Source organism: Cnephaeus nilssonii, assembly GCF_951640355.1.
Source record: "Cnephaeus nilssonii genome assembly, chromosome: 5".
Classification (NCBI taxonomy): Eukaryota; Metazoa; Chordata; class Mammalia; order Chiroptera; family Vespertilionidae; genus Cnephaeus; species Cnephaeus nilssonii.
Genome location: NC_137076.1, coordinates 72,124,192 through 72,146,733, shown reverse-complemented (window position 1 = coordinate 72,146,733; position 22,542 = coordinate 72,124,192). Strand labels below are relative to the sequence as shown.

The following is a 22,542-nucleotide window of genomic DNA, read 5'->3' as shown; positions in this document are numbered from 1 at the left end:
GGATGTGCAGTCCAGCATAAGGAATATAGCCAGTAATATTGTAAGAACTGTGTATGGTGTCAGGTGGGTACTAGGCTGATGGGGTGATCGCTTCGTGGGTTATATAAATGTCTAACCACTATGCTGTACACCTGAAACTAACATAATATTGTCACTTGTAATTGAAAAATAAATTTAAAAATAAATGAGAGCCTTCTTCCTTTCTAGAGGTTTCAAACTGAATGCCATTCTAAGGCGTTCCCTACACGGGTTTCCAGAAGTACAGCCTTTCTGTCTACCCGCGAACTCCCCATCTCCAGCCCTAAAGCACAAAAGGCTAACAGTGAACTGCTGTTCGCTGCATCAGAGCACCAACTCCTCACCAAGAAGAAACCGAAAGGCCATTTATATTTATTCATGTTCATAACAGTTCACCACGACATCCCAAAAGAGCCTTCCACACGTCGGATATGTGCAACTGCACATCAGAAAGAGCCACACGTGTCTCTATGTTAAGTCCTTGTTCACAATTAAGAGCTTATTCAATAGCTTAAAAGCTGTTCTCAGTAAATGTTTTGGGAAAGCAATCAGTCTGAAGCCTCCTCTAGGCACAAACTGCTTATCTGAAAAAAAAGGAAGAAAAGGAAAAAAGAGATGGCTCGTCTCAGAAGTTAAAAAAACAGAAAAAGTAAACTGTTCTGTCCTCCACTGTGAAGAGACAGGGCCACCCCTGACTATGACCTCTGACATGCCACTCACCTTCCCTGGCCTCAGTTTCCCCACCTGCACAATTGCTGGGAGTACATGACGACAGTCCATCAGGACCACCAGTGCAGTGCCAGGAGCCGAGACAGTGCCCGGGGATGGCAGACGTGCTGCTGTCCGGCCACCGCGGAGACTGTCACACACCGCACGTGGCCAAGGGCATCTTGCCACAGCTCCTATCACTGGGGGTTTACAACGGGGCTCACGTGCCGCATTGGTTCAAGCCCATCTCCACCGCCCCAGTAAGACAGGCCCACCCTACAGAGAACACATCCGCTCTGTCAGAGGAAGGAGGTTTGCAAAGCGAGACACAGAGGCAGCTATAAAATGGAGTAAGCCACACTGACACGCAGTGGTAACAGTGGGGGAGGTTACCCAGTAAAGGCTCCAGGTTCCTCAGCATCCTAACACCTCTTTTTAAAGCCCTTTTCCGAGTGCAGAAGCTTTCCCTGCACAGCAGCAACACGCTCTACCGGCTCAGCTCTCTCCTCACGAGCAGGCCAGCACTTCCTGTGAGGTCGCAACGTGTACTGTGTGAGCCCAGCCTGGGCTTTTCGCAGACAACCCATGACCTACCTTAAAGTTTGGTTGAGCAAAGCACCGGGCAACAGCAATCATGGAGGCGGTCAAGGGGCCAGAGACGCCGATGGTGGTCAGAAATTCAGAAATATTGGGCGTGAGGCGAAAAGGAACAGGACGGTTGGCATCTAGGTCTCCAGTCGCGTCATTTATATCAAATCGGAAGTAGGCAACGTTCAGTTTGCCAGTGTCCTACATTTCAGAAGGAGGCATTTTAGAACTTAAACAGCAGAATGCAGACGTCTAAAGGAGAGGGTCTGGCTATTCACACCAAACTACCTGAGCGATCTGTAGCATCTCGGGGTTGAGCCGATTTAAATGCAAGACGAACTCCGCGAAGCCAATCAGCGCGAGCTGGATGGTGAGCATCTTCCGGAACGTCCAGTAGTCGGTGGCGTTGGGGAAGGTGTGCAGAGCCCACTCCTTCAGCATGCTGCGCGGCACCATGTTACTCTGCACTTCCTTGAGGATGTCTCGAAGGACCTGAAATGACATGTCACTCCATGACTCTCCATCCAACTCACTTATTCTTTTCCTCAAAAGGAAAACTCAAATTGTAACTGCTTACGTGGCACCAACAGAGCTAATTCTGTCAACAAATAACATGTGCAGGGTCCTCTGACTGCACGGGGAGAGGCCCAGATCGGGCGGTTCCCCTCCAGGGACCCACCTGTGCTCTCAGGACCATGGCGCTGTCTAAGCAAAAGCCCTCGTGCAGGAGGTGCTCCCGGGCTTGCCGCTTCCTGTGCGTCAGGAAGCACGTACAGCACAGAGTGCGTCACTAACGCCCCGGCAGCGCCCTGATAAACATGCACGGCGCTTAGACGAGGTTTGGCCGCCATGAATTTGCAGTAAAGTTATTTTTAAAATTCTAATTCCTGAGCTGTTTTGTAAGTGCAGATAAAGGATTAGGAACCTCTGCAAGGTTGAAACTTACCTTTTTCCTGTTATAACCACCAATCTGCAGCAAATGTCACTCAGTGGTCCTCTCGTTTCTACCAACTCACAAGTCCAAAGCGGAACCTCTCACCCACCCCCCAACACACACACGCACAGATACACACGCACACACACAATGCTCACTCACTCTCTCACATACACATACACATACACACACACACACACACACACACACACACACACACACACGTGCGCGCACACTCTGCTTTTCGGAGCACACTTGTCAGGGAAGCAGAAAGCAGCCGTTTCTGAGGCCTCGGGTGGCAGCTCGAACGCCTGACTGTCCTGATTTAGTACCTGGTGGCTGGCTTGCGTACCACGCGCCTGCACCGTGGCCAGTCTGTCATAGTAGCGCGAGATGGGGTTGTCATGCTCGATGCCCTTCTTGGCACAGCGCTGCTTGTAGATCTCCACGAGGGAAAGAGAAGAGGGGTTGTCTTCCACGAGGCGCATCTGTGGAGACACCGCCACAACTCGTGGAACTGAGGAGAAAGGGGAGAGAAATGGGACAGCTGAGAGAGAATCACCACAGGTCTGCACTCGCTTCAGCCTCCCTCGGATGTCCTGGGAGCAGAGGTGACTCAGCCTGTCCTGAGCAGAGGAAGTGGGTGTGGGGCAAATGGGCAAAGCTGGAAGAACGCTGAGCACACACCACGTACTGAAGTAGCACACGTGGCACAGAGCTCAATCTACTGGTGACGGAGCCTGAGCTGCCATTACCGTGTTTAAGACACAGATGGACAGACATGCTTTAGAAGGCAATCTTGAAAAACCATAAAGAGCCCAGCTGATCTACAAGCATCGACCTATGAACCAGGAGGTCACGGTTTGATTCCCAGTCAGGGCACATGCCTGGGTTGCAGGCTCAATCCCCAGTGTGAGGTGTGCAGAAGGCAGCTGATCAGTGATTCTCTCTCATCACTGATGTTTCTCTCTCTCCCTCTCCCTCTCCCTGAAATCAATAAAAAACATGTATTAAGAAAGAGAGAAAAGAAACAATAAAGAGACTCTGCCAAATGCACTGGTGCTCTGAGCAGCCAAGAGCAGCTGTGAGCCTGCGCCCATCTCCAGGCCCGTGACCCCTGCCCGTGGGCCATCTCCAGGCCCGTGACCCCTGCCCGTGGACCATCTCCAGGCCCGTGACCCCCTGCCCGTGGACCATCTCCAGGCCCGTGACCCCTGCCCGTGGACCATCTCCAGGCCCGTGACCCCCTGCCCGTGGACCATCTCCAGGCCCGTGACCCCCTGCCCGTGGACCATCTCCAGGCCCGTGACCCCCTGCCCGTGGACCATCTCCAGGCCCGTGACCCCCTGCCCGTGGACCATCTCCAGGCCCGTGACCCCCTGCCCGTGGACCATCTCCAGGCCCGTGACCCCCTGCCCGTGGACCATCTCCAGGCCCGTGACCCCCTGCCCGTGGACTGCCGGCGTGGTGACACAGGTGTTCTGGCTGCTAATGAGCACAGTCATTTCGGTCTAACATTAGATAAACCACAGCTTCTGGTTTGCTTCCACGGCTTCAATCCATAAAGAAATCCAAAGGATCCCAGGGCATGTGTGTGTGTGTGTGTGTGTGTGTGTGTGTGTGTGTGTGTATTAGAGGCCCGGTGCATGAAATTCGTGCACTGTGGGGGAGGGGGGTCCCTCAACCTGGCCTGCGCCCTCTTGCAGTCTGGGACCCCTTGGGTGGGGATCGGGACTAAGCCGATGGGCGGACATCCCTCTCACAGTCTGCGACCCCTTGCTCCTTACTGCCTGCCTGCAGCGGAGGCAGGAGAGGCTCCCACCACCACCACTGCACTGGCCAGCCATGAGCCTGGCTTCTGGCTGAGTGGCACTCCCCTGTGGGAGCGCACTGACCACCAGGGGGCAGCTCCTGCATTGAGTGCCTGCCCCCTGGTGGTCAGTGCGTGTCATGGCGACCAATCATTCTGCCAGTTGTTCTGCCATTCAGTCGATTTGCATATTAGGGTTTTATTATATAGGATGTGGGCTGGCATTTGATGGTAGTCAAGAGTTTGTATCTTTGGTCCTGGCTGGTGTGCTCCGTGGTTAGGGCACCGGCCTGTGCACCAAAGGGTACAGGTTCGATTCCTGGTCAAGGGCACGTACCTGGGTTGCAGGTGTGATCCCCAGCCCTGGTTGCAGCACTTGCAGGAAGCAACCAATCAATGTGTCTAACATTGATGCCTCTCTCTCTCTCTTATCCTCTTCCTACCTCCCAGCAACTGTCTCTCTAAAAATCAATGCAAAAAATATCCTCAAGTGAAGATTAAAAAAAAAAAAAGTTTGTATCTTTGGAAGAAGGAAAGAGCAATCTATTACCCACAGCTGGGATCGACACTACGATCACATTACACCCGTGTCAACGTGCACACAGCTTTCCACTGACTTGCTTTTTAATCTACTTCTTATTTGGGGTATATTATATTTAAAGGTAAGAGGTTTAAGGTCAAATTGGGTTAGATCACACCTTAGCTATCAGAAGAAAGTTCCATGTACTATGTACTGCGATGGGCTCCTAGCCTTGGATTTAGTACTAAAATGATTTGACAATGGCTTTCTTCTCTGGGTGGGATGGTAGGTGTCTCACCTGTTCCCATTACAGACAGAAACAGGTCCCTCATGAACCACCCAGGACACCTCAGTTACACAAAGACCTCACTCAGATGCTGCCACCTGACCAAGATCCCTGCCACCCGACTTTCCGAGTCTTGTGTTTCACTCGCTGAAGGCAAGCTCGGGCCGTGCCCACGTGCTGCAGCGAGTGGTCCCGGAGTTCAGAGGCCTCACTTCTCAGTGAGTGTGCTGGTAACAGACCCATAACAAGCCCTCCACTCAGCCCAGGTTTCACCAGAGCATGGGGGCTCCTGGGGGAGTCAAGATGGCAGGGGCCACAGACGTAGCACCTCCATTCCCAAATACTTGTCAGAGCGCCCATCTTGCAGTGAGGAGCCTAAAGGCTGGGGGTGGGGGGCTTCTCCAGGAGCAGGGGCCCTGTCGAGGGACCGGCTCCTCCTTGCAAGGCCTGCCCTCTTGGCGTAGCTCAGCGCATCCTCAGTGCTGACACGGCGCACGGGAAAGCCCTGAAGGCTGGCTAACGCACACTGCTAGGCATCCCCAGGTGCGGCCCTCCTACCTGTGAAAAATAAGTGCCTCTTTGTGGTTTCCTTTCTCTTCTCTAAGCAGGGGTTCAGCAGGCGAAGCAGCTGCAGCACGCGCTCCTCCCTGCGCGACTCTGTCAGGCAGGCGTCGTTCATGACCAGGTACGGGTAGATCTTGCCGTTGTGCCCGCGGATGTACAGCCTCCTGGCTGCGGTGTTGTGCTTCTGCACAATTTCCACCCTGGGCATAAACCTACCGGAACAAACAAACGCCCTCAGTCTCAATTTCCAATCCTTTTCTTGGAAAAGGCACTGGTAGGAATTGTCAGGGCAATTAAGACCACGCAGTTACCACCTTTGTTCACTTTCTCACACCCACCCTGTTCTGACAAGGTATAAAGAGTGCAATTATATCACCAAACGAGGGAGGAACCACGGCAGAGGGAAAACAAAAAGCAGGAAGATGAAGCTGGAGTTTCAAAAGAATCAAACCAGGGGTCCAACTCCAGGAGCTACCTGTGGGTCGCCCGTCTGGCCCTGAGCACGGCAGCGGCCCAGGGGGAGGGCCCAGCTCCGGCCTCTGGGAGAGGGACGGTCCTGCCTGGCACACGCAGGTGCCCCGAGGAGCAAGCCAGGGACTGACACACCCTTGCCCTCACCTCCTCACCGTGGGCCTCGGCCACTGATACAGGTCAGAGAGGAGGCGCTGGCCAGGGCCCCAGGCAGGTCTGGGGAAAGGAAGACTGAATTCTGACGCTCCTGACTAGTTGTTAAGGGAGCCTCTTCACAGAACTCTTTACGTTTCAATGAGATGCAACTCTCTCCCTACATTCTACAGCGTCTGGTTCTGTTTGAACACTGTGCTCTACGTGTGAACAAAGGCACGGGAGCTTCATTTTGTCAAGTTCTATGGGGAGCCGGGAAAGGTTCTTTGGAAGCAAATACAAACTTGACTCAAACAAGACCCTGAAGCCGTCTGTCACCCTTTCAGGGCTGGTCACTGAAACCCGAGGGCGGCTTGTTCTCTGAGCGCGGCGCCAGGCCTGCCTGCAGGCCTGTGTGCAGGGGATGTGCCATGATCGAGCCAGGCCACGCTCACTCACCGAGCAATCTTGATATAATAGTGCGTCGGCTTCGGCATCAGGAACTCCCCTGGGATTTCCACTTCAGCTGTCTGTGCGGAGAAATTGCTCAAAAACCGACACTTTTCTTCTATGAGGAAGAATTTTGGAAGTTGCTTGGTTTTGGCCTCCAGAATTTTGATCCACTTTTTCAATTTAGAAATGAGGTTATGAAGCTTCATGGATCCTGGAACACTGAAGTCAAAATCTTCAAGATAAAACATGAATAAGCATTGTCAGTCATCGGGCTCTTCCAATTCATCCCCAAGCCACTGCTCAAGCGCCTCCCAGCTGGACAGTGTGCGTCAAGCCCTAGAAGCCCTCTTGTCTTCATCATGGAAACTGGGGCCTGAGACAGAGCGAAGCCCTTGGTGTGGCCGGTTCTCCAGTGCCACACGGACCTCACCCCAATCATGACCTGTCCTCTTCAGGAAGGATGGGGGCCCTGCATAAACGTCTCAGCACTGAGCCCCCACCACCACTAAAAGGGGCCGGAAGTCCACCTGCCACCTCTAGAGCTGACCTCCGAGAGCAAGCATCGCCAGGAAATAGGCCCTGTGTGTGAGTGAACACAGGCTCCAGGCGGGCCCGAAGGAGACAATATCCAGGAGGAGACTGAGTTATCCATCAGTTCCTCAGAAGGAATTAAGACAAGAAATCAAAATGACAAAAATGGAAAACATGCACTTTTCACTTAAGCAAAAACCCTCTGGTTCTCAGCGTTAAGACTCAATAATAAAAGGTCCATTAAATGGAAAGTCCTTCTTTAAAATAAACCTCATTTCCCACCCAGATTAGCACCAGTGGTGGGGAGGGGTCCTTGACACCCTAAATTGCCAGAGCCCAAAGGTCAGGAAAGCCCGATTTCTGCTGGAAATGGGTCTGTGAGAGCCACAGGGAGGCACTGTCCTCGTGCTGACAAGACCGATTGATCCTGAGGCCAAACGAGACGGCTGTGTGACGGCAGAGGCACCTTCACACACAAGCTGAAGGCAGCGAGGGCGCCAAGTCTCTCCAAGCCTCTTCCAAGCACTCTTCTGCACTCTCCTCTGCCCAGAGCTAGGTCATGTGGGGTGAGCGGGGCAGGCTGCCCTGGAAGGCACAGGCCCTGCCCAGACTCCTGCCCCCTCTTCTCACTGCCTTGATGGGGGCAGATCCTCCCACCAACTCCACAAAGACCACCCCCACCCGCCACCCGCCCCCTTCTCCAGGCTCTGCGAAAGGACTGCAGCTAAATGCAGAGAAAATGGCTGAGGGGTCAACACTATGAATTTGGAAGCAGAAACCGGTGAAGGCCTGATCAACACCAACTGGGGAGACACCAGGGAGGGAGGGTGTAGCCGTCCAAGCGGTACCCCTTAAGCCACACCCACCTCCTCCCCCCATCCCCACCGCCTGGCCACCACTAATCCATTCTCCACCTCTATGAAATATTTGTAACTAATATAATACTAAACAAGAACCACGCAGTAGGTATCCTTTTGATCTTGGCTTTTGCACTCAGTATTAATTTCTTTAAGGTTCATCCAAGTTGCTACTTGTTAAGCCCTTTTTGTTTACTTCCTATGAGGATGAAAGTGCCACACTCATCCATCCTTTCTCCGTCGAGGGGCATGTGGGTAGTTCCCAGTTTGGGGCTATTACAAACAGAGTGGCTATGAACATTCCCGTACGACGAACACAGCGCTGGAACAGAGACGGTCTTCCCGGCGCAATGAGCAGAGCGACCGGAGGACTCTGTACCAGGGTCTGACACTCACTGCAGTTAAGGTGGCTCAGAGCCTGGCAGCCTCCTTTCAAGTTCCAGTTTGTGTCTTCTTTCCCCTCCCCCCAAATCCAGAAGATTTGTCCCACTTCAAATCTTTGTTTCAGACTGCAATTGATTTAATCATCTATTTAAGATGAAGACATGCTGAGTATTACCTCTTTTAGAAAAATGGGCTAGCTCCCATAAAACTCTAACCTCAAACCTTCCTTTCCCAGGGAAGGATGACAGACCACACGTCACATGGACTTTACAAAGAGAAAATCTAAGATGATGAGAGCACTTCAGTGTAAAAGCTCTGAGAGGGCATGACTCTTCTTTTTCAAAGAGCACTTTCCTCAAGGGGTTGGTTCTTCAGAAGAAGCCTCTCAACCGTATGCCCAGCTCACACCTCAAGAGCGGGACACCGGCCCAGGGCTGCCGGGAACGATGATGGGACACATGCTGGGCTTCAGGTCAGTCCTGCCTACAACTGCACAGTATCTTCGCAATGAGTGGGGTAAATATTTCCTTTTTTATCACTGCAACCTACTTTACAGATATACATGTTTTAACTATGCTCTCTCAGATATAAGTCTTTTAAAAAGATACTTAAATATCTAAAAAATGTGAACCATTTATTCTATGGTTTAACATATCAATGAAGAAAGAATTTTTTGTTGTTTTTGTTAATCCTCACCCAAGAATATTTTTTCCATTGATTTTTAGAGAGAGTGGAAGGGAGGAGAGAGAGAAAAAACATCAATGCGGGAAAGACACATTGATTGGTTGCCTCCCGAACGTGCTCCGACTGGGCCAGGGATCAAACCTTCAATCCAGGTATGTGCCCTTGACTGGGAATCAAACGCACAACCCTTCAGTGCACAGCCAATGCTCTAACCACTGAGCAACACTTGCAGGACAAGAAAGAATGCTTTAAAGATGGTTACAAAAGCAATAATGGAGCTGAAATGTTTCTTTTGGTGTTGGGAAATTTTACCAGGCAAGTCTTGTTTCCATGTGACAATCACTCATGGGTTGTCACTCAGGGCTTACAAGCCTGCAGAAGTTCCTCAGGCTCAAGTCTGGGACCTGGTGCTCCCGCGGGAGAGAGCCTACCCCAGACGAGTGGGAGGGAGGCAGAGCAAGGACTGGGAATGAATGCTCTGAGATCCAGGGGACACGTACCTGCACGTGCTGGGGGACAAGGACCCCAATCTGACAGATGGAGACAGGCTAAGGGAGATTAGACATTTACCTCAGATCACGCAGAACACGGTGGAGCCAGGACTCATGCTCCCACAGGTCTGGGAAAATGCATGAACCTGAACCAGGGACAAGTAACAAAAACACAACTTCCCTGTCACTGTGCCACCAGAATCCTACCAGTGTGAACTTTACTTGTCACCCCGAGCCCTGCACCTTTGAGTCTCACTGTTGAGTTTTCCCACCAAGACCAAGTGGAGGGAGGGATCGAGGAGCAGAAGGGTCTGCCTGAAGCCACCCTACTGCTAACCCCAGAGGTGGAGCCTGGTGCTCTGGCTCCAAACCGCAACCCTTCACTGGAAAGAAGGACATGTAGTTGCAAGCTGGTGAGCCTTCAGGTTTTCTTGTGGTGAGTCTAAACATAGTATAACCAGCTCGCCCAGGACAGTGACAAGACAATTAATGAAAAATGAACAGATAAAAAATAAAATGACTGAACGCAATTACCTTCCATGCTAAAGCCAAGGAAAAGCAGTGCGTGGCACGTTCCCAGTGCAGGAAGAACAAAGTGAGACTCACCGGTTGTGAACTGGCCCTTCAGCTTCTGGAAGACAGGGTCCTGCGCAGTGGCCTGCGCCCGCCTGGCTAGAGACTCGGAGGCCGCGCTGGAGAACATGGTGGAGACGTTGGAGACATTCTCCAGGCCCACCCCGAACGTGCTCACCAGCTTCTTGACAAAGTTCAGGGTGTGGGGGGTAATTTTGGCATCGGACACCGCTCCGCTTTTCTCAAATGCGACCGAGTAACATTTTGCCAGGCCCTGTTGGAGCTGCCTGAGAACCTAGTGGAAAGAGACCAAACACCATTCACAAAAGAGAGCTCTTGATTCCAGCAGCTACGCCACCACCACCAGAGTGATTTCGGTGGCAGAGTCGGTGTAAAATCATGTGTGCTCCACACCGTGAGCTGTGTTTTTAACAATGCGGACAAGTGTCCTGAACGTTAAAAACAACAACCCACTTTTTGAGTCATGTGCATCGCCTTCAGCTGACTAACCGTGGGAAAACCTTATTCGGATGCTCAGTGTCAATGCTGCACGTCTGTGTGTGCCCACAAAAGGACACTGTGATAACAACTAGAAAGTATCTGGGCAATAAAGGCTGACTATTTTATCATCAGTATACAAACACCACTGAGGGGTGGCCGCTGCTGAAGGTCATGGAAGGACCCACTCCTGCCTCTGGGGATTACTGCGGTCAGTTACCTACACACCGCTCCTGCTCGCACCCGCCACTGCTGCCTGGCCAGTCCATGGCATGAAGTGAATGAGCTCATATGAATGAGCCAAGTAAGCATGGTAAGGGCAGAATGGTTTTCTCAATTTCACCCTCATTTGAAATCTCCCACTTCAAATATTTAAGGCCACACTAGTGCACAGACATTAACTCTGCCAACTCTATCGCTCAACTCAACAAACAGACACCATGACCAGGCAGCTAACTGACCATCACGTGGCCACAAAGCATGTGGAACGACAGTCTCGAGATCACATCCACGTACCTCTTCGTGCCAGTTTTCTCGGAACCAGACCATCTGATCGACGATGCCTTCCAGGGAAGACAGAAGGGTTGGGTGCAGTTCCCGCTGCATGTGCATGATTCGGCTGCAGCGCCACATGGGTGCTGTTGCTCTTATGGGCCCTGGATCTGATGCAGAATGGGACTGGTTACCCACTGAACTTGGCTGCTGCTGTCCAGAATCTGAGAGCAACACACACAACGCCAATGTCAGCGCAAAACTGACCGATGCTAGAGCTTGGTGCTCTAGAGGACCCACCGGCCAAAGGAACACTGGTTCCTGCCGATGCTGACACACGTGAGACCGTTTCCCCAGGACTATGTGGGAGGACGCCCCGGTTCTCAGGAGAGGTGCTCTGAGGGACTCGGCCCAGAGAATGTGACTGTCTACAACCTGGCTTCAACCGGCTCAGCAGAGTGCGTCCATGCTGGTAAGAAAGCAAACTGGCAGCATGCTGGCTGGGGAATCTGTGAGGCCGCACAAGTGTGCACTGTACTCCCTCTCTTAACTTGACTCTAAGTATAACCATTTTTGTTTACAATACATGCCTTGTACTGTAGCTCAAGAGTAGTTAACAAGCAAGTCTACATTCTTCACCTAGGAAAGCCAAACCACATGTAAAATGATATTTTTGAAAAATATAATCACTTGCTATATGAGAAATGTTGTTAAAACCCATGAGCCCCATTTACCTAAGCTTCAGCTCACTTAGAATAAAAACATCTTAATTTTCAAATGACCAACACATGAATCTACCTAGGTGGACCCAGGAGGTCAGGGCGGAAGTGTGCTGTGCAACCTCCTAACCCACCAGCTCACTGGCAGGCGATGCTGCTGAGAAAGACTCTGGTCTCGTAGCACGAATGTCTGGGTATTAAAAATATTGTGAAGCAAATGATCCTTTAATTGTTTATAAAGCACCATGCTTAGTGGGCAACTGGAACCATCAAATAAGTTATTTCTTTCTATACAGGAACTACTCAATATAGATTTAAAATCTTATAGTAACTAATATTTACACTGCTTACCAGGATGTAGTTATACTAATTAGGTAAGTTATTTGTAATTACCTATAGCTAAAAATTTCATATATGATTTCTACTTAGGGGTCAAATCACTCAGGTAAATGGATACCCAATTACATTATGGCAAAGAAGAGCCATAAATTTCACACAAGAGGATCAGGCTCTGCCTTCTGGTCCCAAAAGGTTCTCTCTCTCACTGGCTAAAGGCTGGCCCACGTGCCAGGAAGTCCGCTGTGGGGCAGGCGTGTGTCCACAGCGGACTGGATGGGAAAGCCCCGTGGAACAAGCCCTCACAGCCTGGCCAGCTGGCCCCGCCCGAGACATACCACTCTTGTAGCGTTCCCGCTGCTCTATTTTCAGAGTCAGGTACAGGGTCCGGATGGGAAAGTAGACTGCCTGGGGGTACACTCGTCCGACCTGCTCAGAGACAGGGAGTAATGAAGAACACTGCTCACTGTTCTTCTGGATGAAGACACTTTGTATCAAAATAACTGATGTAAACCATAAGTGGGTGGCTGGTCTACCTTTGGACCAAGGAAGCAAATACTGCCCCACTGACCTAATAGATGAGGCCAGATTAAACAGCAGGTAAAACATCCAGTTTAGCTTTAAAGACCCAAGAAAGATCAACATAGTGCATGCATTTCAGCAGTGCTGCATGGGGACCATTAATGACACAAAAACCATACTTTCACTTGATTCATAAATCTCAGGAAGGCAAAATGCATAAGTCCCCGAATCTCATTCAGGCAACCAAAGGAAAACCCAAAAAGACACCAAAGAGTCTTCTATTTGGCACAGTTCACTGGGAACTGTGAAATGATTCTAGCTGACAATTAGGCTTATCGGTGAATACTAGTAACTTTACTCTGTGTAACTGCAGCAAGGAGATTTAAACTTTCCTATTTACAGTAAGAAAAGCCAGTTTTACCAAATTGGGGTTACAGGGCTCCTTCAAAGGGCCGAGCAGGTATTATCTCACTCCGGCACCGCCACGGGGTGGTTCGGCTAGTGTACATTAAGAGATGTTCAATGAATGACAGTACACATAGACTGAATCTATCCTGAGATACATCCCCAAGCAAAACGCCCATTTCCAGAAACACAGCTACCTCCTCTCAAGGAAAAAATAAAACCTTTTCTGGGTAAAAAACAGATGATGCACCACATGTTTTTAAAAAGCAAAGTAAACTGACAAAATGATGAGTGGTGTGATCCTAAGTGCTTGGTGACGATGCTCCTCATTCATGAAAAGTTACATGACTATAATTTTATAAAAGGAAGCACAAAGGTACTACATTCCAGACTGAGGTATCTTTAAGTTTCTACTGTTTGGGTCCTTCCCCTAATGTTTTCTCAGGACATGAACATTTTGGAACCATCCTACCTAATAATAGACAAATATGCAAATTGACCTACCTTCACTATGCCCGCGATTGGCCAGGAGGCTCGGGGGGCGGGACTCGGGGTGGCCGGGGTGGCCGACTGGGCCGGCGGGACGCTCAACTTGCGTCGCCAGCGGCAGCTTGAGCTCAGCGTCTGCGCCATGGCTGTGCTGCGGCACAGAAGGGGCCTCTGGGGCAGCGAGCTCACGTCCCACCGGGGACCATCAAAAGTGGGGGAGCTGGGTGCCTGTCAGCTCAGGCACCAGGCCTTTCAGAAGCCTCCGGCAGGGCAGAGGCTTCTGAAAGGCCTGGTGCACCAGCGGACAGGCACCCAGCTCCCCCGCGATAGAAAGCAAAAGCGTGGGAGCTGGGTGCCTGTCCACTGGTGCACCAGGCCTTTCAGAAGCCTCCACCGCGCTGGAGGCTTCTGAAAGGCCTGGTGCACCAGCGATCAAAAGCAAAAGCGTGGGAGCTGGGTGCCTGTCCGCTCAGGCACCAGGCCTTTCAGAAGCCTCTGCCGCGCCGGAGGCTTCTGAAAGGCCTGGTGCACCAGTGGACAGGCACCCAGCTCCCCTGTGATCGAAAGCGAAAGCGTGTAGGGGACCTACACGTGCATGATTCAATCATGCACTGGGCCTCTAGTTCTTAAATAATGGTCATGAAAGCCATCTGCCCGATGCCCTGTCACCAACCTCAGTGCACCCAACTTTAATTCTCTAACAGCCACAGCCAAACAACTCCACCAAGGCCAACAACCTCCACATGCATGGGAGAGTTTTATTCTGAAGGGAAGCTCTGAAGACCTCCTGGCACAGACAGGAAATCAGTTATAAAATAGCAATCAGACACACATTTCACTGTGACCAGCTCAGAGTACTCACTAGTAATCTTACATTTTAAGAGAATGGTTATTTCACAGTGGAGCCTTAGCTCTTGAATTTAATTTGTCCTGAAGGCTATTTGAGAAGCAATTTGTTCGAAAATGGAATCATTTTTTCCCATTAGAAATGTAAATTGAATTAATTTGTTCCAGAGCCCCAAATGATTCCCTACCTTAACCTTTCTTATATACAGTACATGTCTAATGTACTGTTTAATCTATAAACACTTCTTTTCTTAGACTTACAGAACCACTCCTACTACCCTTAAACCACTTTTGGCACTCATTACAGGGGTGTCTTTCAGAAAGTCAGCATGCAGCATCTTTGCTTTTTCACATATCACTGCCTATGAAATGCCATCACCTGCTTATCTACTTTTCATTTATCCAAATCAACCAGTTTTTCTACCTCTTCAATTGCCTGTGATCACTGTTTCTGTCACACCTTTAGCAACATTAGCACTTTTGATGGCCTATATATGTTTTAAAATTGTGCTAATCATCCATTTCTAGCAACAAAAGCAAAATATATATATGTATATATGTATATAGCACAACTTCCTGGGATGTTTAAGGGGTAAACTGACTCGCATTCTCTCCTTTGCTTGTGGCCTGAGAGATAATTTTTGTCATGCTGATGTATCAGCAAGAAAGGGTTGTCAGGCCCTAACCGGTTTGGCTCAGTGGATAGAGCATTGGCCTGCGGACTCAAGGGTCCCAGGTTCGATTCCGGTCAAGGGCATGTACCTTGGTTGCGGGCACATACCCAGTAGGGAGTGTGCAGGAGGCAGCTGATGGATGTTTCTCTCTCATCCATGTTTCTAACTCTCTATCCCTCTCCCTTCCTCTCTGTAAAAAATCAATAAAATATATTTTAAAAAAGGGGGGGTTGTCAGGTTGAGAACTGAAGTTGTGTTCAATAACCAAGACACTTTTTCCATGAACAACTTGGTCAAGAACTGAACTGTTCGAGAAGGGAGATATTCAAGAACCAAGGTTTGACTGTATTTGCATCTTATGTGGCAACATGTTCAAGCAAAGAAATTACCACTTTAATACAGCAATGCTATAGCAGATTATTTCATTTCAACCCTGATATATTCTTCAATCACACTTAATTATGTTTTATTTATTATTATTTTTATTTATTTATTAAAGTGATAGCTAGATGTGTACATGTTCCCATCTCATTGACTTATTTCCCATGCTTTGAGCATGCACATTTTCTTTCTGGAAAAAAAGAATGTGAAACAAAGACAATTTTTTGTGTGAACAAAGACACCTTGTTATTCTGACCTGGCTAATGAGGTTCAAAAGCAGCTTTCCTTCTGAGCCAACCAGGCAGGTGAGCAGCTGCGGGATCCAGGCCAGCCACTGGATGGGTGGCACACCAATGCAGTACTTGTCGACGGCATCTGCCAAAGTGTTTTTATCATCATCGAAACTTAAAAGCCACAGCACCTAGGGTAGAAGGAAAAATTCTAGAGTTGAATAAAAATTCTAAGGCCTTTAAAGTGACTTTTTCCCAGCATTAAAATATCATATAGAGTCATTTTACTGGAAACATATCCACCAAAGGGCCAACAATATTGCTAAACTTAACAGATAAATAAGACCAAAAATTAAAATAAAGTTTTTTGTTTAGATTTAGCTTTACTGCCAATTATTAATTGAGCCAATCAACTAGCTGGTGGTGGCCAGTGACCCTAAGGTGGATGGTGAGGGCTTGCTACCCTGCTAACTCACACCCGTGATCGCACCAATACAAACTGGACTTTTGCTAAAAATCTCAAAGGAACACCACCCTAGCATCAGGTAGGCCACAGGTTGTCAGCCCAGTGTCCAAGGATGTTTGAAACAATGACATCTAGAAATAAGCAAATTTGGAGTCAGATATTTAGGTAGTTTCTTTGCCTCATGGAGTTGGTTTGTTTCTATAGTAGGGTGGAACTACTAGGTGCTGATGTACCTTCCACATTTTGGCATCACCTTAAGGAATTCTAAAAAAGTCCAAACCTTAACAAACAAAACAGGAAAGAAAAATACTTATTCTTAAGTTTTCTGCAAGAATTAATTCTGGGCTGTATTTATACGTTTTGTGGCAGGGATGAGAGGGAGCAACACTAAAGGACTCTCAAGCTGATGACCATCACTGGGCACATGTCAAATTGCCAATCCTGTGCCCAGCGCTGAGGCAACAGAGGATGAGAATGCCTGCAACCAGGACCTCACCCTATAGTGTGTGCAGAAGCCACGGGACTCACATGACCTGCGACTAGAGCTGACAGGCTCTATGAACATGTGCACTGTCCCTGCAGGCGAGAGAGCAGAATCTAACAGGTATCTAGCAGGTAAGTTTTCCTTGCAGACCCTTCATCAGTCTGCAGGAACCTCTGTCCAGTATGAAATCCCACAGTGGACACTGGACTTGAGACCTAAGACCCAGACTCCAGGCTCGGTTTTGCTGCATAAGTGTCCTGGGATCCCGAGTATGTCCAGGCCTCAGTTTTCTCATCTTTAAAACTGACACAGGAAAGGTACTTTGAAGAGTGATAAAAATGGAGAATTAAGGCATGAAATAAGCCTCTCACCCAGCATGAATTGGAAGTAGCTGAATTGTCATCCAAACTTGAAGGCTACCAGATTGATCTTTGGTCAAAGCTAATTCTGTTGGCCTCACCTTGGCTAAGTATTTCCTTGATTTGCTCTCGTTCTGATGCCGGCATGCATGCAGGTAACAGGTAATGGCTGACACTCCAAGATGCAGCTGCCGCTCCTTCACGAAGATGTTCTCCAGGTAATCGCCCCACATGGCCCAAGCCTTCACCAGCACATCATGCATCTGCACAGCTGCAGAAAAGGCTTTGTTTGCTTCCTCAGACCTGTGAGGACACAAATCACAACATTAATTTGGTCTTCTTTTCAGGTGAACGTCACAGAAAAAAATCAACCATTTAAAAGTGAACAACGATTCAGTGGCATTTAGTACAGTCACGTACTTTGCATATACAGGTCGTGCAGCTACCACCTCTATGTATGTAGTGCCAAAATGTTTTCATCATCCCAGAAGAAAACCCTTAGCCATTAAGCAACCTCTGGGGACCACCAATCTGCCTACTGTCTCTATATAGATTTACCAATTCTCTTCATATTTCATGTTAAGGGAATCACACATTATGTGTCTGACTTTTCACTTGGCATAGAGTGAATGTATGAGTACTTCATTCCTTTTTATTACTAAACACTATTCCACTACCTGTATATGCCACATTTTGTTTATCCATTCACTTGAGGTGTTTTAACATTCTAGCTACTTTAATAGTGCTGTGAACATTCGTGAATAAGTGCCTATGTGAGAACTCATTTTCAATTATTTTGGGTAATATACCAAGGAGTGGAACTGCTCCTATGTTTAATCCTATGTTTAATTTTTTGAGGAACTGCCAAAGTGTTTTCCATAGTGGCTGCACCATGTTAGTATCAAACCAACAATGTACAAGACATCAAAGAGAACTAGGCATCCATATCCCTTATTAATACAGATGCAAACATCCTCAACAAAATATTAGCAAGCCAAATCCAACAGCATATTTAAAGATTATGCACAGTGACCAAGTGGGATTTACCAGCAATGCAAGGAGTGATTCAATATACTAAAATCAATCCATTATACTACACCACATTAACAGAATGAAGGAGAAACACATTGTCTCAGTTGATCAAGAAAAAGCATTTGACAAAATGCAACACCTTTTCATGATAAAAATACTCAACAAACTAGGAATAGAAGGAAACTATCTTAATATGATGAAGGTCATATATGAGAAACCCACAGTTAATATCATACTCAATGCTGGACAATAAAAGGTTTTCCTCTGAGAACTGGAACAAGACAAGGATGTCCATTTTCACCACTTCTACTTCAACTTAGTGCTGGAATTCTTAGCCAGAGCAAACAGGCATGAAAATGATTGGCAAGGAAAATGCTAACTATCTCTATTTGCAGATTACATGACCTTATATACAGAAAAACCTAAAGAAGTCAGAAAAGAACTATTACAGCAAATATATTCAGCAAAGTTGAAAAATACAAGATCAATATTTAAAATCCAGTTGTATTTCTATACCTTAGCAATGGACAATCTGAAAATAAAATTAAGAAAGCATTTTATACCATCAAAAGGAATAAAATATTTAAGAATAAAATTAACATAAGAAATGTAGGACTTGCCCTAACTGGTTTGGCTCAGTGGATAGAGCGTCGGCCTACGGACTGAAGGGTCCCAGGTTCGATTCTGGTCAAGGGCATGTACCTTGGTTGCGGGCACATCCCCAGTGGGGAGTGTGCAGGAGGCAGCTGATCGATGTTTCTCTCTCATCGATGTTTCTAACTCTCTATCCCTCTCCCTTCCTCTCTGTAAAAAAATCAATTAAAAAAATATATATTAAAAAAAAAAAAAAGAAATGTAGGACTTGTACTAGGTGTGTCAGTTAATAATGCAGATTTTTTTCAATAGATGGAGTTACACATACATTGATATATGCAATTTGATATGTATGCTATTTTGTTGTATTGACAGCAAGATTCAAAACTTCATATATCAAATTTGCTGAAGGTGTTAACATCATAGATATTTTTACGCTTAAAAATGTTGAATTTCGTGCCAATAAAAGAGTACTTGCAGGAAGTTTTAATTCATTACTTCATTTTGAAGAAAAAGTTATCGTATACTTCGGGAAGCTTATGGTGAACATGCTCCATCTCAAGATACTTGTGAACGCTGGTTTAAACGCTTTAAAAGTGATGATTTTGATGTGAAAGACAAAGAACGTCCAGGTCAACCAAAAAAGTTTGAAGACCAACAATGACAAGCATTATTGGATGAAGATGCGTGTCAAACTCAAAAACAACGTTGAGAAAGATTAAACATTGCTCAGCAAACAAGTTCCGATCATTTACAAGCAATGGGAAAGATTTTAAAGGAAGGAAAATGGGTGCCACATCAACTGAACGAAAGACAAATGGAGAACCGAAAAGTCATCAGTAAAATGTTGCTTCAACGGCACAAAAGTCCTTTATGCATCGAATTGTGACTGGCGATGAAAAGTGGATTTATTTTGAGAATCCCAAATGAACAAAATCATGGGTTGATCCAGGTCAACCATCAACATCGACTGCAAGGCCAAACTGCTTCAGAAAGAAGACAATGCTCTGCGTTTGGTGGGATCAGGAAGGTGTGGTGTATTATGAGCTTCTAAAACCAGGTGAAACCGTTAATACTGATCGCTACCGACAACAAATAATCTATTTGAACCATGCTTTGATCGTGAAACAGCCAGAATGTGCCAGAAGACACGGCAAAGTAATTTTTCTTCATGATGATGCACCATCACACACTTCAAAACCAGTTAAAGACAGGTTAAAAGATCTTGCCTGGGAATTCACCAGACCTTGCTCCTTCAGATTACCACTTGTTCTGATCAATGGCACATGCACTTTCTGAGCAGCACTTCAAAACATACGAAGAAGTGGAAAATTGGGTCTCTGAATGGTTTGCCTCAAAACAAGAAAAGTTCTATTGGAACAGTATCCACAAATTACCTGAAAGATGGGGGAAATATGTAGCTAGCAATGGACATTACTTTGAATAAAGCACTTTTGATGTTTCTCTTGAAATTATCGTGTTTTCTTTGATTACAAAATCCGCATTATTAACCCGTACACCTAGTACATTGAAAACTATAAAATACTAGAGGCCTGGTGCACGAAATTCATGCATTTGGGGGGGTCCCTCAGTCCGGCCTGCGCCCTGTCACAGTCCAGGAGCCCTCGGGGGATGTCCGACTGAAGGCTTAGGCCCGCTCCCTGTGGGCCTAAGCCGTCAGTCAGACATCCTTAGCGCTGCCGCGGAGAGGGGAGAGGCTCCCGCCACCACCACTGCGTTCACCAGCTGTGAGCCCAGCTCAGGGCTTCTGGCTGAGCAGTGCTCTCCCTGTGGGAGCGCACTGACCAGCAGGGGACAGCTCCTGCATTGAGTGCTTGCCCCCTGGTGGTCAGTGCACGTCATAGCGACTGGTCGTTCCAACATTCGGTCGATTTGCATATTAGCCTTTTATTATATAGGATTGTTAAACGAAACTAAAGATGACCTAAGTAAATGAATCCTGTGTTCATGAATTGGAGATTTAATACTGTTACAGTGGCAATACTGCCTCCCCCAAAATTAATCTACAGATTCAGCACAATCCCTGTCATAATTTCAACTGCCTCTTTTTGCAGAAATATATAACCTAAAAATATGGAAATGTAAGGGACCCCAAAAAGCCAAAACAATCTTGAAAAATAACCAACTGAGAGAATGCTTCCCAACTTCAAAATTTACTGCAAAGCAGCAGCAATCAAGGCAGTGTGATACTAGTGTAAGGGTGAAATACACACCAATGGAACAGAACTGTGTCCAGAAATAAACCTATACATTTCTGATTAACTGATTCAGAATTAAGGCCATTCAATAGTGGGAAAGAACAGTCTTCTCAACAAATGGTCCTGGGAACAACACAATATACACATGCAAAAGAATGAGTTTTGGACAACTACCCTCATGCCATATTAAAAATTAACTCAAAATGGATTAAAGAAATAAATGTAGGAGCTAAACCTATAAAACTCTTAGAAGAAACCATGGGAGTAAATGCACATGACCTTGGGTTAGGCAATGGTGTCTTAGATATGAAACCAAAAGTACAGGCAACAACAAAAACAAAAATTTGATAAATTGGATTCATCAAAATGATAAACTTTGTGCATTAAGGACACTATCAAACAAGTAAAAAAGATCGCTTATACAATGTGAGAAAATATCTGCAAATGATGCATTTGAAGGAAACATATCCAGACATGTAATAATTACAACTGGACAATAAGTCAAATACACAAATAAAAAATGGCAAAGTAACTGAATAGATATTTGTATAGAAAAAGATATATAAATGGCATAGAAGCACCTAAAAGATGCTAAACATCCTTAGTCATTAGAAAAATGCAAAGCAACCATAATGAGATTCCACTTTATACTCACTGGGATAGCCATAATCAGAAAAATGGAAAATAAGTGCTGGCAAGGAGGTGGAGAAACTGGAAACACAGACTATCCTGGTGGGAATTAAAATGGAGCACCTACTGTAGAAAACTGGCAGTTTCTCAAAAAGATAAAGAAGTACTGCCCTGGCCAGTGTTTCTCAGTGGTTAGAGTGTTGGCCCATGCACCAAAGCGTTGTGGGTTCGATTCCCAGTTAAGGGCATGTACCTGGGTTGCAGGTTCGATCCCCCACCCTGGTTGGGGTACATGCAGGAAGCAACCACTCAATGTGTCTCTCTCACACTGATGTTTCTCTTTCTGTCCCTCTCTCTTCTACTCTCTCTAAAACTTAATGGAAAAAAATATCTTCAGGTGAGGATTAACCAAAAAAAAAGATAAAAAAATACCATGTAACCCATCAACTCCACTCCTGAGTATATACCCAAGAAAATTGGAAACATGCTCATACAAAATCTTTTACATGAATGCTCACAGCAGCATTCCTCATAATAGCTGAATAGAGGAAACAACCCAAATGTCAACTGTTGAATGAATAAATAAAATGTAGGAATATACAACAAAACAGTATTCAGCCATGAAAAGGAACAAAGCACTGACACATGCTATAACATGAATGAATCTTGAAAACATGTGAAAAGACCAGATTCAAAAGGTCACATTATATATTATTCTATTTATATGAAATGTTGACAATCATAGAGACAGAAAGTAGATTAATGGTTGTCAGAGGACAAAGGAAGAGAGTGCTAACAGGTATGTGGTTTCATGAGAATTTAAAACATATTTTAAGAGGATAAAACCCTTTTATCTTGACAAAATCACCTTTGTTTAAAAACTAGAGGCCCGGTGCACAAAATCTGTGCTCAGGGGTGGGGGTGGGGAAGGGGGTCCCTCAGCCCGGCCTGCACCCTCTCGCAGTCCAAGAGCCCTCGGGGGGTGTCCAACTGCCTTGGAGACGGTAGAGGCTCCCGCCACCGCCGCTGTGCTCACCAGCCGGGAGCTCAGCTCAGGGCTTCTGGCTGAGCGGCGCATCATAGCAACCGGTCATTCCGCCTTTCGGTCGATTTGCATATTAGCCTTTTATTATACAGAATAAGCTTAATGCAACTCCTATAA

The 22,542-nt window shown here is 46.9% G+C and overlaps 1 protein-coding gene across 8 annotated transcripts in view; it reads right to left on the bottom strand.

The window, feature by feature from the left end:
• Positions 1 to 22,542, bottom strand: part of TRRAP (transformation/transcription domain associated protein) — a 122,364-nt gene that overhangs the window by 2,416 nt on the left and 97,406 nt on the right. For 6 of the 8 annotated variants that reach the window (XM_079770444.1, XM_079770446.1, XM_079770445.1 and 3 more), the window contains exons 61-70: positions 17,007 to 17,208; positions 15,623 to 15,787; positions 12,388 to 12,478; positions 11,019 to 11,218; positions 10,038 to 10,299; positions 6,491 to 6,716; positions 5,423 to 5,640; positions 2,581 to 2,765; positions 1,603 to 1,806; positions 1,321 to 1,515 (exon numbers count right to left, since the gene is read on the bottom strand). In XM_079770444.1, coding sequence (XP_079626570.1) covers positions 1,321 to 1,515; positions 1,603 to 1,806; positions 2,581 to 2,765; positions 5,423 to 5,640; positions 6,491 to 6,716; positions 10,038 to 10,299; positions 11,019 to 11,218; positions 12,388 to 12,478; positions 15,623 to 15,787; positions 17,007 to 17,208 — 1,948 coding nt within the window. The remainder of the gene's footprint in view (positions 1 to 1,320; positions 1,516 to 1,602; positions 1,807 to 2,580; positions 2,766 to 5,422; positions 5,641 to 6,490; positions 6,717 to 10,037; positions 10,300 to 11,018; positions 11,219 to 12,387; positions 12,479 to 15,622; positions 15,788 to 17,006; positions 17,209 to 22,542) is intronic. The other 2 variants (XM_079770448.1, XM_079770449.1) reach the window with 1 other exon arrangement.